Below are 18,293 nucleotides of genomic sequence, written 5' to 3' on the forward strand. Positions count from 1 at the left end.
TCCCTCTCAGTTTGCTCCAGGGCTGTTCGCAGGCAGCATTCCATCGGGTCTCTGCTCCGAGGGGTCCCACGCCGCAGTCGGTCCCGGGGTTAAGAGGCTGAACCCGCGGGCACAATCCACAATCCCCGGGCAGCCTGCACAAGCTGGCACGTCTGTGCCCCCCTCCGCCCGGGGCACCCGCGCATCAATGGCAGCACTGACAGCGTCCTCGGGCTGTACAACAACCGCCTGTGCCCTGCCTGTGATGTCATGGGCACAAGTGTCCTGCCACCGCCCGCCGCCCGCCCTGGGGACACTGCGCAGCTCGCACAGCTCGCACAACAGAGCCGCGTTCAAGGCTGCTCGGTGTGAAAGGCAGATGCTCGGGCTGCTGCCCAGCCCCGGGCCAGGCAGGCAAAGGGTCGCCCTGGAGCACAGCCAGCCTCCCTCTGGCTGCTTTTAAATGCTCCAGCTTCCCACGTGGAGGAGGGGAGGTGGGAGCTGCAGCATCCTTGCCTGTGGCTGCGTCACTCAGTTTGGTTTCTCCAGCTGGAGCAGACCAAGGACAGTCCAGAATGCACGAGGCTTGACTGACAGCCTTGTTTTCCCATTATTCATCATCCCAAAAAACTTGGTTGCCCAGACCCTTCTCCTCCTCCTGCTGCCTCTCCACTGGGGCTCTCCTCTTGCCCATGCCTGAGCAGCAGCTATTCGTCTTTTCCTTCTCTTGGCTTACACAAATTGTTTGAACTGAGTTAACATCTCTGGGAACAGATGGGATTTCGTATCAGTGTAATTAAATTGCTACAGCCTCTGGTAAGGACAGAGCTAGATCTTGATCTGACACAGTTTTGATCAGAGCAACAACCCCAGATCAGACCCCTACTTTAGCTGAGAGCACTTTCAGCAACATGAGGCCTCAACTTCACAGTGCTCGGGGTCACCTCCACCATTTCAGGGGCTTTCTAATTCTTCCCAATATAAAGAAATCCACTAGTGGGTACAACTGGTACAAGCTGCTACTGGGAGCATTGAAAGAACCAAAGGATAAGATAACAGACAGTCCCATGCAGGAAGATTACTCATATTTTAAATATTCTTCATTTAATGACACAGCAGAGCAGTTTTTCATCCTGAACTGCTATAAAAAAAAGAAAACCTTCAAAATCATTGGCAATCCCTCTCATGGAAAAACTGGCTATGGAAATACACAGGAAGGAAGGGGGAAAAAAAAGTAGCCAGGGGTTGCAGGTACTCTGTTATTTATTGTACAGTTTTTCACTGAAAGTACAAAGGCATCATCAGTACTCACCAGAATTGTATTGTAACAGGTACATTATACTGCATGTTAAAATGTGCTGCTTTAAGAAGGCAAGACAGAACACAAACTTAGAGGAAAAAAGGAGTTTAAAAAAATGTAAAAATACATTTTTTAGTAACTGATCTGTACAAAAGAAAAAAAGAAAAGAAGAAACTGAACCAGAGGGCAGGGATTAGAGCCCCCAAAGTCATTTATAACTATTTAAAAAGGCACTGTTATCTACCATGTCATTAGGACCTTTGGGTTCTGTTTCCTTCATACTGATGACTGTGGGGGTGGGGGAAACACTGTTACTAAAATGATCAGACTCATACAAAAGTATTTACAGAGAAAGGCAGAAAAATCCCCTCCTCTTGTTCCAAAAGAGAAACATTTGCCCGGTGGGAGAGGACAGCCTTTCTCCCTATCCTCTCTCCCCAGCCGTGCCAGACCCGTGACCTTGAGTGGGGGAAATCAAACAGTGAGGATGGGGGAGAAGCTGTCAGAGTCCTCCTAACAATGGGAAAGTGTCTCTCTCATTTCTGTTTTATTGCTTTAAACTCTCCTACAATCAGGGGAGCTAGAAGATAAACTAAAACCCCTAAACCCCACACCACATCCCCAAACCATCCTGGCTGCAATAAGATGGGGCAGGCGGTCGGGACAAAACAACGAGGACCAAGAGGTAGGGCTGGCTGGAGCTGTCTTTCTAGAGAAAGGGGGGAAGAGACGGGGAGAATAATGCTTCAAACTACCAGACATTTGTGCTGCTTTTCTAAATCTCCCCCTGGGAGCCTGACAGCGCGTCAGCAGAAGCAAACCCAGGGCGCACGAACCCACCAGCCAAAGCATCCGACCGCAGCCGTGGGGCGTCCCCGGGGCGATTACACGTGAGCGCTCTTGGCGTGGGTGGGTGAGCTGGAGCCCGAGCCGTAGTAGAAGCGGTTCTCGCCGAAGGTCTGCGCGTCTCCCGAGCAGCAGACGATGACGCAGCCGCCAAAGAGGCAGAGGGCAGAGCCGATCCAGCCCGTGTACAGCGAGTAGCCGAAGCTCATGATGGTGGTCTCGCGGTGAGCGCACACCGGGAACCAGATGGTGGCCACCACGCCGCACATGGCTGGGGACAGGGGGAAGGACAGCGTTAGGGTTCTGAGCTGGGGGAGTGATGGCAGAGCGTCACACGCGTCTGGGGACGGGGAGGAAACCCATCCCTCTGCCTTCCAGTCCCGCAGTGGGATCCAGAAGCAGCCGCATCAGGGCTGGGTCCAGGAGATCTCCAAGCAGGAGGTAACGTGGGAGCTTCAGGAGTGAGAGATGGAGAGAGAGCAGCCATCGCTCTCAGGCACCAGCAAGAAGGAAAAACAACTGCTGCCTGACACAATATAATGCATTTGTTAGAAGGGAAATAGATTTGTTCCCTAGAAATATCTTTAAGAGAGAAAAATGAGAGTTATCCCTGAGACGGATGTGCTGGAGACCTGCAGAATTAGGAATAGATTCGAAATGAGGAGGCCATAAAAACCATATGGATCAGTGAGAGAATAAAATCTGTGGACCTGTGTGAACTGGTTTAAATCCCTATTTCCACATGGACTCCCATGCTGTGTCCTCAGCCCATGTCCCTCCTTATCATTGCAGTGGCTCTACTGAGTGGTCACATAAACTTCACCAAAATCTCCCAGCACTCTAACACAGAGTAGGGTTTATGAAATATGAGCAGAAAATGAGCAGGGACAAAATAAGCAGCAGTTAGGCACTGCTGGGGTTTTCTCATGGAAAGGGAAATGTCTCGCAGCTCTGGAAAACAGATTCAGCTTCCCTGTGGAAAATTTCTATCAAGCAATGGGGACAAACACAGCAAGGTTCTCCAGGCATTTACCAAATTGAATAAAAATGGGACCTGAAGAGTCTGCAGAAGTGAAAACGGAATCCTACCTAGGGACTACAGCAGGTGAAAAATTACTGCAGGCCTCACCTTTTACTTGATATTCCATAGGGGGTTTTTCCACAAAAAGCCAGAGGTGCTGTGAGGTGGCATGTGAGGGAGACAGTCCCCACAGAGTCCCCACATGCACCGAGGGCAACGGGAGTTGATGGTGTTAATCACCTCCCAGGAGCAGGTCCTAAAACAATACTCCTTGATGGCCTGTACATCTGAGAAGAATTAATCTGTCAATATTTACTTGCCTCTGGGACAAGCTGTGCAGGACTCCATCCTTGTGGCTATCAGAGAATCAGAGCAAAACAATAACAGGACCATGGCAGCGTTACAGATTTCCACCGACCGTGTTAAAAGGTATCTGGAGGCAGTGTCAGAAAGTTAAGGTTGCAAGAGGGAAAAAGAAAGGGGTGAGAGTAAAAATAAAATTGTTTAGTTAAAGCAGAGAACAAACCGTAGCTCCTGGCCGGTACAGCAAAAAAACCCATCCCCAAAGCTGCAGTTATTGTGAGAGAAAATATTTTCTTATGGAAAAGAGAAGAACATTTGAAGGATGCTTACAAAGCCAGAAATAATTTTGGGCCTCCTCAAAGGAAGGGCCCTGCAGCTTTGGAAGGAATTTTGGAGAAGGCAGGGAGGGGAGAAGAGCAATTCTCCTGCGTGCAGAGTGGTCCTGCAAACAGCTCATGAACCTCCAACGCTTTAAAACAAAAATGTATCAGTTGGGAATCCACAAAGCATTCTAATGGGCTCTGGGAACAAAGCTGCTTTGTTGTCCGAAAAAACACAATCATCTTTTCTTTCTCTGTCAGCAGTAAATATATATATATATTTGTCTATAGACTATAAGAGCCTTATTTCTCCAGACCCTCCCCCACAAGACAGGACCAAAGAAAACACTTGCACTGGGGTGAGAAGAGCTCTCAGGGATGCTCACACAATGGCATCCCTTGTGCATGTGGCTCCACGACATGTAAAACCACCTTATTTTAATGCTGACAATACCAGAAAGCCGTGAAACACAAGCCAAGGACTTTGCATGGGTTCACTTGACCTCTCTGTGCTCGGAGGCTGCCAGCTGCCGTCAGTCACCAGTGACCCTGCTGCTGAGCAAGAGGAATGCCCTGGAACAGGACTGGGCTTCATCTGTGCCCTGCATAGATTAGGTTGGGCTGTAAATCCTCCGAGGAGGTGGGAAAAGGACAGTCAGCAATTGCAATTTTTCTCTGTGGGTTCAGATTGTATTCTCGTTGTACCACAGGGAAAGGCTGGGAAAAAAAAAAGGTGATTTGACAAGAAACCCAAAGAGATTGGAAAAGGAGTTTAAGGCCAAGTTTCAAGTTCTAAAGTGGCTGCCCACGTGGAAAAGATAGAAGTTGTTATCCCTTCTCTTGGGCTAATGTTGGGACACCCTCTGCCTCTCTCTAAACAAGAAATCTTCAGAGTGTAGAGCTGCTGTAGCCAATATAGTCCAGCAGAAAAATATAAGAAGGTCTGAAAAGAGAAGGAATATTTTTTATTAGATCGACCAATTTAGTTGGGAAAACAGGCCTGTTTTGAGGCACACGTGGAAATCCTGCTTGCTTTTTGCAGCTGGAGTAGAAAATCTTGTAAAAGCCACTGGCTCTACCTAAAAAATCCTCTCAGCACTGCATGGCATGAACATCCTTGCTCCATCAGATTGCTGTGAACCCACAGGGATACATCCCAGCTCCCAGTGTTTCCAAGGTTTTTTTAACTGTGGATTTGCAGTAGCTCAGTCTGCTGAGCTGAAACCCTTGATCCTCAACATTAGAGATGTGTTGGAGTCAGAAGGACGTGCACAGAGACAAGAAGCACAGAAGGTGCTTGGGGAGCTGGGACAGAGGGAACAGGATTGTTCTAACACAAGGGACAGTGAGTCCCTGCCAAATTCCTTAACAGTAAGTTAGACTTTTTGCAGAAGAAAGAATACTTTTCTTTCACATCTAAATTTAACTATTCCAAATTGCTGACTCAAAGTCACACGGATTTCTCTTTCAAAGCATTTAGTCAAAAAAAATAGATACTATATTTTTTTCTGTGTTCAAGGCAATCTTTTTATCTATGGTTTCACAAGTAAGCCTCATGCAGTCTTCAGAAAAACTCATTAACATCCTTTATTTAGTACACAATGGCTTATTTTGCAGTAGCAATTCCCACTAACATATATTTCATCTATTTTCCAGTGTCTGAGTCATTCTCCACCACTGGGAAAATGCCCCCTTGGTTACCAACAAGGGGTCCTCCAAATTAGTATCAACAACATGGGCTGGGCCAGGGTTTTTCCATCCACACCAAAGTGTGAAATGTTTTCATAGGAGCTCAGAGCAAACCTCTGCTGACAGTTGTTTTCAGCCATAAATCAATTCTGTCAGTCAGATAGGATCAAACAAAGCCATAAACACATCAGCAGCAGAATAGCAGGGCGTGCACACAGGTTGCACTCCGGCAGCCTGTGATTATCAGTGGACAGAAAAATCAATGGAATATCTGAGCCCATTGTTTTCCTGGCAACTTTTCAGCTTTTTATATATATGCATTTTTTTTCTTTTTGGATCTGTGCTGTGTTTCAATCCCTGTTTCCCTTACACCAAATCTCAGTGACAAACTGCCATCCCTTCCCTGAGCAGCAAGTGAAGTTTGCTTTGGGGCCAGCTCCCCTGTTTGCAACCCAACTCCCTATTTCTGCTGCATTAGGGAGTGTTTTGGGGGCAATTTTCCAATTTTCTTTTAACCAGAGCTCTGGGTGTTGCTCTCCCCTAAGAGGAAAAGTCTGGAGCCTGTGAGGTTGTGGAAACCATGAGTGAGAGCTCAGTGGCTGCAGGGTGAATAAAATGACCAGGGCATGTTACTTCTAGAATATAGTGGATTTTAACTCAGCATTGTGTCTTTCAGAGCCTGATCCATGCTTGTTAAATGCTCTGGAATGGTGACACCTCATCTTGCAACTAGCAGATCATTAATCAGCTTAAATAATGTGAAAGTCCTAAACTCTGTACATTATTCTTCTTCCAAAGGGACTGTCTTGCTGATGAGCCTGGAAAAAAATGGGCTTTGTAAATATAAATGTGGGTTGATTTGCTCTTTCTTTTTTTAAAAGAAAGGTAACCTAGGAGCAAAAGAAGCTTATTTATTCTTCATTTGTGATCTGACAAAAAGAGCATTATTGTAATTGTGACTAAAACATTGCGAGCAGGCTGCTGATCCCAGCCCAGATCATTCAGGGCATGAGGGACAGCAGTAAATCATTTACCTGTAGGTGCTTCAGAGCTCACAGGGGTGAAAATCAATAAGATGTGGTCCAAATCTGACCCAAAGATCGTTTGTTTGCCAATGTCTCCATGACACAAATGTGAGAGATGTGATCTCTCACACTTCCTTTCCTCACAGAACCTACCTAGTTGGAAAACCGTGTTCTGAGGCAAAGGGGAGCCTGGTTTATGGAGCACCACAACTCTCCATCATCCCCTCACATCAGCTCTATTCCCTGGTGTCCCACTGCAGCGTGACTGGGATGGGATAGTGGCACACCAGACACCAAACCCTGGTGGGACACTGCAGCAAAAAGGATTTCCCTTTTTCTAACACAGTGATACCCAACACTGTCACTGCAATTTGTCATATGTGAGCTGGTCCCATCATCCTTCTGCCCTCTGGGACTTTTAGGGACAGTCCTCCTGCCCCCACACCTGCAGCCGTGCAAGCAGGGCTGACCTGCAGCATACTCTCCTCAACTGGAACCAAAATCTTGTGGCTTTTGTGGCAAGGTGCAGCTCTGCTGGGCAGGGCAAATCCACCAGAGCAAACTACTCTGGCACTAAAATTTCATTCACAGGAAGAAAACCTCCACCTTGTCTTTCACTTCTCCAAGCCCAAATACATGATTCAAGGTTCCAGGGCAGAGATGAGGATCACATTCCAACATGGCTGTTCATGATTGGGATGTCCTAAACCAGCCCTAATAAGCTGTTATTAAAACTTCCATCTGTGCTCTTAAACTCCATTGGCACCAACAGGGCCCCTTGAACCCAGTCCCTCAGATTTGGGATGCATGGACTGGTGCTAACCACAGGGTGATGGAGGAGGGCTGACCTGCACAGAAGGAGCATCCCGAGGACAGCCCTTCTGAGCGTGCAGCTATATTCAGTGCCCACTTGAAAAAAAAGAAGGAGAAGAAGAAAGAAGACGGGCATGATGTCAGTGCTGGCTGCCAGCGAGCAGCAGAGCCACACAAAGAGGTCACTTTGCCTGTCCCCTCCTCCTCTGCCACAGACGGGTGAAAACAAGGCCCCGCAGGCTGTTGCTGAGATGACGAGGCCTCAAGAACATGCAGGTGTTGCATGGGGGACAATGAGCTCCACAGTCTGTGCTGCTCAAAACAATCTCCTCCACAAGCACCGAGGACGGGAAGAAATTCCCAGGGGAGCTCGGAGGCCAAGGGGAGGCTGGCCAGAGGGGGTTGGGAGGCACAGAGGGCATGCCAGTCCTCTCCCCGTGCCAGTGCCATCCCTCTTCCCTTGTCTGTGCCACCTCCACGCCCCTTCCCCTGTGGATGCTGCAGACCAGCCCCATTCAGTAAGGGCATCCCTTCCCACATGCCTCAGCTTACCTTCCCTGGATGTCCAGGGAAAATTTGGAGGCTCTGCCCTCCCTATAAGTAGCTTGGAAGTTTAGACCCTTCCCCAAAAAATCACTTCCACAATGAACCAGGACTGTCCATGCCTGCAGGCACTGCCCGTGTGCGATGGCCTTCCAAGAGAAGCCGTGCCTGGGGACTCCACGAGGCAAAGACAGAGGGATTCCCAGCCCTTCCTCTAACCCTGCTTCATCCCTACCTCCCATCCTTGTCCTCCCACTCCTGCCTTTTGCCCACCCACAGGCTGTGCAGTGCTGGAGAGCTCCAGGCCAGCCCAGCACAAACCCTTCCAGGAGAACGCGCCCCACCAGCCGGCAGGGCCGGGAGCAGGGACGGGCTGCAGCCCCCGGCCGGGGCAGGAGCCTTACCCAGGAGGATGATGAGGATCCCTCCCAGCTGGGAGCGCCGGTACTTGGCTGCCCCGGGCTCGTGGCCCATGCGGATGCAGGGCAGCACGGTGATCAGCAGGAAGATGGCGGGCAGGCCCAGGACGGAGGCGGCGATCATCAGCGCTCGACACGCTTGGACATAGCCTGCAGCAAGGCAAGGGAGGAGGGTTTTGTTATTTGGCACAAGAAAAGGAGGCTTTGGAGAAAAGCTCCTGTTTGGTTAGAGCCCAAGGCGTGCACTGAGTGTGGGAAATGGGCTCATGCCTGTGTAAACAGCAAATCTTCACCAGGCACAGGCAGTGAGGCTCCAGTGCAGTGGGGAGTGCGTGGACATGGGATGTGCAGGCTCACAGTTTCCCAACAAACAAACAGCACTGCCTGGAAAACACAAACTCTTCCCAGAGAGACACTGAGAAACCATGGAGCTGGAAAATATGGGAAGGGAAAGCAGGAGAAATTTTCTCTAGGAAAGAGTGTCCCTGTATCTTTTCTTAGCAAGAAATTGATTAAAAAACAAAATTTAAAAATATTTGAAATTAAATAACAGTAATTCAAAGACTCTCCCATCATTCAGAAGGCTGAATAGTTGTAGACCCACTACTGGCACTGCAGGTCCATGGGATGCTGCCAGCAGCTGCCCCAAGGCAATGGGCACTGCTGACCTGGGAGGAGGAGGAGGAGGAGGAGGAGGAGGAGGGAGAGGAGGGACACTCCTCACCCACAGCCACACCTCAGCACTGCACCCCAGGAGCTCCCCTTCCTCTCTTACCTGTCCCTGTGCACAAGGCAACAGGAAACAACAAGGACCAGGGGCTGTGGGGGTCCTGGGCAGGACCATGACATTTCTGTCACTCTGGGAGGGTCTATATATCATAATAAATGATTTAAAAAATATGTATATACTATATGTATATATAAATTTTAAAATATATAATTTATATGTAATGTATATATGCTAAACAAAAATTGCATAAAAATAAATTATACCAGGTCATTACTAGCATGCAAAAGGAAAAGGACAAATGTCAGATTTGCCCCAGTGCCTTGTGACCTCCCCAGTTTTCAGGACAGTCTCAGCACAGTGAGTGTGCTGGCTCTCTGTCCCCTCTTACTAACAAGAAGAAGCTGTCAGATGCAGACACAGAATTCCAAGATGTTTCAATCAATACCTACTGAGCACATCCCACTGACTCACAGGTACAACCCCAGGAATGAGGATTTTACTGTTTCTGGAAATGCAGACACTGTGTGTATTGAATATTTCCTTGATTTTTTTATCAAGAGGAAACTTTAAAAAAATTCTTACCTGAGGCATTCAGGACATAAAAGCAGACCCTAAACAAAGGAGATGGCTGTACCCAGTGTGGATTGTGTGCAACCAGTCCCAAGTAAATGAGAATACAAACAATTCATTTTAAAGACTTGACTCAGACAAAAAAAGGCTCTAAATATATTTCAGCTATTGGGCACACCAGGATAAATTTCCCTCTCATGCCAAGCCATGGGTCTCAAATAGGCTACAAGCAGAAACATCTTGGTTTGTGATTTGCTTCTGCTTGAGGGAAGCTTTGCTGCAAGACCCATTCACTTATTTATTAAGTTGCATTCACTAATGTTTCTTTGGGGCAAAACCTTCCTCTGTCTTCTCTGCTGGATCAGATTTAACAACAGTAGCAGTAAGGAAGGCAAACTTACTAAAATAAAAGTAACCACACACAGAGAAAGGGAGAATGAGACTCAACATTCCTAAGTGCTGTGTGCCACAAACCAAGCTCTGTAACGGAGAGAAATTCAGGAATTATCTTTTTAACCTCTTGTAAAATTATTTTCGCCACAATTTAGGCTAGTAAACAAGGAAACATGAAAGAAAATTACAAGGAATGGTCATTTCTGCCCTGTCAGCTTTGAGAGAGGCACCTTTGACATGGCAGAGGAGTTGCAATCTAAAACACAGCAGAATGAAGCGCTACAGAGTGAACAGCGGCTGAAACTGGCAAGCTCACAAACTAAACTTAAGGGACCAGACCTCACAAGACTTTGGCAGGTTTAATTAGCCCAAAAGATGTATTAATGCTGATTAAACACCTTGCTTAATTTTTGCTTTTCAGTAAACTAGATGAAAGTTCCTATATCATTAAAAAATATCAAGTTTAAATGTAGTTACATCCGTTTGCTGTGTAAAAGCTCTGTCTTGCCTCAGAATCTGCGGGAAGCACAAGACCATCAAGACTAATGATGATCTTCTGAAAGATTAAAAGCCATAGCAGCATTAATAATAGATGATGAAAGATTCATTATGCTCCAAATCACTTTAAGGAATCAAACCTTAACATTTGTAATAGTTCACCATCCCCTTGAAGTGCTCTGTTACACCTCAGCGCGCTCTGTATGTTTTGCAGTGCAATCCAGAGACAAGATGTGAGAGGAGCAGCGAGATTTTACCCAGAGCAATGATGAAACACTAACTGGATTTTAGCAGCCACAGAAAACACGAGACCTGGGTACGATTAAAACCAGGTGTAAATCAATGAGAATCATGTTAAGAGCCATCATTCACCTTCTTTAGTGCAATTAATGGACCATCTCCTGTGCTGAGGAAGCTGGAGGAGCTTCCCCATCACCTCCTGCAGCAGCAGCACCTGTGCTGCTCTGGGCAAGGCTTCAGCCCTCGCTCGGGGTGGGAAGGGAGGATGGGACACACTCACCCGGCAGTATGAGGATGTCCACGAGGGGCTTGCAGTGATAGAGACCTGTTGCCATGACGCAGTCTGCCCACAGCCCCTTGGATCCCAGCTCATCCATTTTCCTGCAGGTGGTAATGGTGTAGCCGCAGGTCACCACCCAGTCGTTGGTGGCCGTGGCCACAACCACCCCGATCCAGCCTACGAAGCTGCAGACAAATCCAGCCAGGTGCAGGCAGGTGGCCACCATCTCGGTCCTGGGGTGGGGACAGCTGACAGGACAGTGCCCACGGGGGTCAGCGGAGCCGCCCGCAGAGGTCCCGGCTGCTGCAGCGGGAGGATGGGACGGGCAGGAGCAGGTCCCTGGTCAGGCTCTGCTGCGAACACTCGGCTGCCTCTGCCCAGCTCCCTCCCTGGGAGGGGTCAGAGCTGCCTCCAGCCCCACGGCGCAGGGGAGGAGCGAGCGGGGAGCCCCAACTTCTGCCGGAGCATCCGGAGCGTCCGAGGGGAAGGAGGCTGTGCAGAGGAGGAGATGCACGATCGCACCCAACCGCGCTTGAAAAACAGGGCGGAGGGGTTCGTTCAAATGCAAAGTAACAGCCCGAATAGTCGAAATTTAGCATAGAGGGAGAAAAATTAAGGCGGTGTTTGCCAGCTGAACTTTAATAGTCACGCTGGTACATCCTCATGGAAAGGGAAGGGGAGGAATGAGGCGGACAGAGTTACTCAAGAGGTGGAATTGATCACCTCATCAAAGCCATCAGCACAGCTGCTGTAATGGGACAAAATCAGTCCTGAGTCTTTCCTGATGTTTTCAGTAATTGTAAAAATATAAAGGACCCACCACTGCTTCTCTGCTGTGCCTGGGCTTTCAGAATTATCAACTAACACTCACTGACTCTTAAATACGTGTTTAACACCACCACAGTCCCACTTTTGAATCCCTAAATTAAAATGAGGAGCTTTTAACTCAGACTTTTAGTCCGAGTAAATCTGCTATGTGAATTTCAGTACATTTGATAAAACAGGAGCAGCCCACTTCAAAATGTCAGAGGTGGAGAAACTTCACATCTTCCCGTTCTGCATCCGGAGAAGCAAGCAGGCAGGACATTTTCCTAGCTTCGCTCTGTATTTTCACAGCACATATGCATGTTCTCGCGTGCCAGCATGTCCCGGAGGATGTTTCATGGCTGTGTCCTCCTCCAGCGCTGCTGGTTTTGGGAAGGGAAGGCTGGAACCAGGCGGATGCTGCATGCCTGGAGAGACCACTAGTGGAGAGCAGTCTGCGGTGCACGGGCAGGGACACGGACAAGAAAGTGACACAACAATGAATTTCATTCACTCCTAGAGCTGCCAGTGAGAAAGAAATACGGGAAACGCCACTCCGAGTTTAAAGTGCTAGGAATTAAATATATCCTGCTCCTCATCCAAGGGTGTTTTTTGCCATTCTTTAACAACTAAGAAGCAAAACACGAAGAAGAGCATCCTAACTGTGATTTGTCACCTGCTCCTTAGATCCCAAATTCAAGGACATGAGGTCACAGTTTTCTGTCAAAGCTTCATCTGAACACTGGAGCACTACCAGTTAAAAGTTCTTTTTCAAGAGAATCTTTTCAAATAAATATAAATTTAATGGTTGTTTTCACATTTGTTTTATATTGTTGGTTTCTCCTGGGGTTTTTTCTATACCTGGTTTATGATATTTCTGTGAAGCCAAGCTGCCAGCTGGCCTTCCATGAAATTTCCTGGTGTGATTCCACCTTCCTGCATGGCTTATCCTTCTACTGCACCCACCTCAGGTGGAGTGTGCTGTTATTGATATCCCAACACAAATTTATGTTGTCTAGGGTTCAATACTAGATGGATTTAATCTTCACCTAAAAAATATTCCTTTTTATTTATTATTCAGGAGATAAACTTGTAATCTCTTGGGTGAAAGTGGTGTTCCACTTCTTGGACTGAGCAACTGCATTGGACAGACCACGTGTCAACTCCCAAATTCAAAAGGAGATGAGAGATTTCACCCCAAAGCTGAGGTTTGAAATCATTTTATACAGTGATAGTGCAGGCATGTCCTAATGCACAATATAAGTATTTTTTAAAATGCTGCAAGGTATTCATTGGCATATACATCCTTCTGTAATTCAGACTCCTACAGTTTTGGTTTCCCTAACCACAAAAGCTTCTTAACTCCATGTTTTCCTTCACAGATGTATTTATCAAGGAGTGTGCAGGAGCAAGGAGTAAATTTGACACTTTGGAACCAGCACTGTTCAACAGAAATCGAGCTGGTGCCCACAGGGCACAGTGTGAATTATTTCATTAGTGTCAATAGAGACAGGAGGCATTTACCATTTTGTCAGTGTTATAAATCACAGCACCAACAGTTAAGTGAATGTAAGTTCGTACGAGGCAAGTGGACAATGATTTACAAGATCAAGAAAAGAAGGAGCAAGAACGACTTTCCAGCTATATGCCAAATAAGCTGATACATTTTGGGCAATAGTCTCAAAAGCTGCATTTTTAAAAGCAACCGTTACACAGGCATTTATTCCAGCAACAGTGTGAGCTCCTTAAAATCAATCTTTTTACCCTTCACTCCCAGAGCTTTTCCTTGATCTGCATTGTTCTCTCTGACAAAAGACAGGCGTTGCAATTAGTCACAGCTACCCAAGCTATCAACACCCAGGGCTTTCTCATCCAAATGACTCACCTTGAACTTTTTCTTTACATTTTCAGCCTCATTGTTTCTTCCCTGTTTGGAATTACAGCAGTATACAAAAGCAAGATGGGATGCAGAAATAAACAAGTTTAAGTGGTACAGTCAGTTCCTAATTTTGTTCTATACTGAAGGCTCATCACTGTAATTTTCATTTTTATCCTGGTTCATAGTGCTCCTTTCTCTCTTTATCTGTAAAATACATGTTTGCAATTATCTGAAACATCATCAGGATTTCCTATATGGGAGAGCAGTTCCTTAACACAAGGACAAAGTATTTATGCACTTATATGAGGGGAAGAAAAAATACCAAAAGGTGTGTGAATGTGCTTTCTTATGCATGAAGAAAATCTTCTCAGTATGAATAAAATCCCCCAGAAAATCTCCAAAATATTATTTGTAGCAAAAGTTAAGGTAATATAATTACATGGTTTACAAAAACTAAGAACTCCTGAGAGTCACTCACCATCAGCAGTAACTATTTTTTCAGCAGATAGAGTAAAATTCTCATTTCTGATTTTAACTTCCTCTCAGCATTTGTTCTGGCAATGTGTGTTTTTAATCTCATTTATTATTGAGCTATGGAAGAGAGTTGTGAACAACTCACACATTGCCTGAGCAGTCAAGCAGCAACAAAGCTGGGCACCAGAGAACTTGCCAAGTATGCAAGGAGTTCTATTTTCAGGTATAAACACCAAATTGATGCCAAGATACATAGAAAGCTTGGTGCCAATACTTTGACAAAATCTTAAGGGCTTTAGAAAGTGGATCCATGGGGAGGGATGGTTTTGATCTTGTAGATTTTGTTTAAAATATCTTTCAGAGAACTGGGGACCTGCTGCATGCTGTGGGAGCTCTGCTATCAAGTTTTGGTGTAATCAGATTTTAATTTACTGTAATCAAGGCAAAGAAGGCTCTGTCCTTAGAAAAGCACCGAGTTAAACACCTTCAAAGAGCCAAGTTTAGAAGTCAGTGTTCAAAAATACGACACAGACAAATGTTCTGACATTACAGTTCTTTATTTGTTTTTGAGTCCACGATCTATACAGGTATTTACAAGGCATGGAAATGGATAACAGCACAAAATACAATTGAGGTATAAGCTAAGAGCACAGTATGTCATGTTTCAATAAATATAATTCAAAATTTGTAAACTAAGTGACCAGATAGATGCATCTTGTCTACCAAAACCATATAAAATATCTGTTAAATCTCACGTGAGGTAGAGGACAGTTTTGTGTGTCATGTGATGCAACCACAGCAACGCTGACAATAAGACTGTACATCATTGGCAAAGTATTAAAAATTGTTGAATGCACTGATCATTTTTCACAGGCTTTTCTATGGTTTCAGAATTGTCACTCAACCTGTTGCCTTGAGCTAACACGGACTCAGCTGTTTTGCAGCTACTTTCTGTCATTTGAGAGAATTATACTGGCATGTCAACAGCAATAAATACTTTTAGAGTGAGGATGAAAACACAAAAAACATTCTGTCAATCACAGAAAGCAACGTGATGGCAACGAAATATTTCAGACCAACTTTTTATTATTTCCTAGAATTCATTTAAATACAGTACAGCTGTGCTTTCCTTTAAGTGAGGTATCTCTTAGAAGAAAAAAAAATTCAATTGATATCGTTACACTTAATTAATTTTCAAATAGCAAAATTTTATACCATGTTTGCTGTGCTTGATGAAGTGCTTAAAACTCATTTTTCAAGCATTTTCCAACTGAACCACTAACCCTGAAAAAACCAATTTGCTAAGTAATGGAGACACACTATAAAATCATCGTGCAATTCGTAAGCAATAACTGCTTTCACAAAAGCTAAAAAATTACTGCATTTTTTTAAATAGATATATGCAGCAAATAGAAAATTCTACAAGCTTTCTGTAAAGAAAACCAATGAACACTCACACTACAAATGTAATGAGCAAAAAGAAAATTGAAATTTGCAGCTTTCTGCTGCTTACTATCAATGGCTTAAATAAAATTACCAAAATATTGCAAGCACAGATTAATAGGTAGGAGAAATTACGTCTTTTGTAGACTTCACCACGTTATAGAAAACTCTGTTGTGTGGATTAATTACACGAATTAAGTGCAGAAAAAAATACAAAGTTGTTATCTTTACTGACAATCAAAATATATACTCTACAAACAAGTGAATTCTAGGAAGATGACCACAACAGCATTTTGAGGCCAACTTCCCAACTAATGCTAGGAAAGGTTTCCAAAAATTTCATAACACATTCTAGCTATCCCCTCCCCCAATACAAAACAAGAATGTATGAATAAAACATTGTGACTTCTAAAATTCAGGCCAAGACTTATTTATTTTCAGGCCACCAGTAGCTTTATGCTCCCACCCAACTTTTCCTACATCACTAATTGCATTATGCCTTTACTATGTACACATGGTTTTACAACTAAGCTATCAATATATTAAATATAGAATAAAATTAGTTTAAGAATGTGAAACATAACTACATTCATCTAAATACTCCAACTGAATGATATGCTTTACAAAAACTAAAACACAGACTTAACTAAGTTTGGAGATTTAGATAAAAATCTCTTTCATTGAGGGACACCTGGTTACACTGTGAGTGAGGTGTTTCCAGACTGCCAAAATTACAAGAGTTTTATGCTCTAAGCTCTCATATTTTATTGATTAAAGTATACAAAGCATGTTAAATTTCTCTTTTATAAAAGTTTAGGAGCAAATTAGGTATTCACCCCCAATCCTGCTTATTCCAAAATGTGCACTAGGCAACTTCCATCTTGGTGTAGATGTTTAAGAAAGCAACTTTCAAATTATTGACAATTTTAGGGCTTTGTTCTACAGGCTTCATGTCACAACTACCTGGGAAAATTACTTCTTGCCTGAAAAGATCAGCAAGCAATGACTGAAGGCAAACCAAATAATACATAAAATGAGCATGCTGTGACTAAAAGCAAAGACCTAATGACTGATTTAATCTCTACCATTAAGTGTGCACTTAAGTGAGGGCCCTCAAGTGTGCATTCCAAGTTCCTATATCAGGCTGTAAAATGAACCATTCAACAGAATTAGGATAAGGTAGCAAAAAAAAGATCAACATATATTTTTTCTAAAACTTAAAGAGCGTTATTTACAATTTACTAGAAAACTATCTTTCACAGACTGTGAGCACACGAAGGTCTATGGCACATTTATGTATACATTATTACTTAAAATCAGTATAAAATTAAGTCTACACATATGAAAATTGTTTATGTTACATCAAGAGCCTGAAAGTAGTATTTAAGAATTTTAAGAGGATTACAATAATTTAAAATGCATTCTAACTTCAGATTAACTAAATGGAATATTTACAAAGCTACTTTTAAGGTCATTTTAATAAATGTTCCATTGGCTTTACCAGCCAGATGTTCAAAAATAATTAGGAGGGCCTTATCTGCAATTGGAATTGGTAAAACTTCCTATAGCTGCTGGAGTTCTTGCAGAGTGAAAATTTTGGTACCAAGGACGGTCCCCTTTTTATTGGCACAAAGGATGGCCAGAGCATTTCCAGAGCCCCCAACAGTGACCCAGGTGCTGGCTGAGGCACAGGAACCTGGGCTGCACCAGCCCTCCATGGCCACTGCCAAGGGGAACATCTGAGCAGGACAAGAACACAGACAAAACCTGAATGCAAATGGAATATTCACTATCCTACTAATAGAATAATCCCAGCAGGGTTCCAAACACCCAACAGCTCAGCTATAAATACTGTGGTGCATCACCAGCTGCAGCTGTGAGAACAAGCTGTGGCTTTACCCACACCCAGTCCTGAGCCAGCCCCACAACCTGAGAAGCAGCACAAAGGGACTCTCTCCATCCTTCAGCAGCACCCAGGTGGAACTTCCCCAATTCCCAGCTCACCCAACCCAGGATCTGCCAGTCCCACTGGACAGCCTCAAGCTCTGCTCCCCAGCCATCACACCCCCAGCAATGCTCCTGGCCTGCTCTCCCTGTGCCACGGCTCTGGTGGCCGGAACAAAACATCCGTGGTGTTTTTAAAGCAAGTGGTGCACACACAGCCAGAACCACTGAGTCAGCTCCTTCCCCTCCAAACCAAGCTGCAAAGACAGGCCTTTTCCTTTTTAGTTTGTTTTTTCTTTTTTGTTGGTTTTCTTTCTAAAGGAAAAATTTGGAGATGGGAGCTGAAGAAGAGAAAAATATAATGCTGGTATTCTTTTCCAGCAGGGAGTGGGACTAGATGATCTTTAAGATCCCTTCCAACCCAAACCATTCTATGATTCTCGACACTGACAAATAAATTTTTTTTTTCATCTAACTTGGTTTGTCAGTGTAAATATGACCCAGAGCTCATAAACAAAATTGTACAGTTATTAAAAAAAATCATCCTAATACTCTGTGTCATTTAATTTACCATCTCATTTCTCGTTCAATTTAAAGATATGTGCAATTTTATCTTTCTCTGTGATATTCAGTCTTGTTATATCACTAACAGAGAAACAAAAAAGGAGTTTTCAGTTTTACTAGTTGAGGGGGAAAAAAAAAACAGTATAGGCTTTTACAAGTGGTTTCATCTAAAATTAACTGAATTATTAAGAGAATATTAAACTCAAGTACCTCAAA

The 18,293-nt window shown here is 44.6% G+C and overlaps 1 protein-coding gene across 1 annotated transcript; it reads right to left on the reverse strand.

Moving 5' to 3' along the window:
• Positions 1-2,163: 2,163 nt before the first annotated feature.
• CLDN11 (claudin 11) lies at positions 2,164-11,195 on the reverse strand (the record flags this gene model as incomplete). The annotated part of the gene is made up of 3 exons (XM_084212291.1): positions 2,164-2,396; positions 8,244-8,408; positions 10,970-11,195. The coding sequence occupies 3 exons, from the start codon at positions 11,193-11,195 to the stop codon at positions 2,164-2,166; spliced, it is 624 nt and encodes a 207-aa protein (XP_084068417.1).
• Between the last annotated feature and the right edge of the window lie 7,098 nt (positions 11,196-18,293).

This window comes from Fringilla coelebs, assembly GCF_963513975.1.
Source record: "Fringilla coelebs genome assembly, chromosome: 10".
In the NCBI taxonomy this organism is placed as follows: domain Eukaryota; kingdom Metazoa; phylum Chordata; class Aves; order Passeriformes; family Fringillidae; genus Fringilla; species Fringilla coelebs.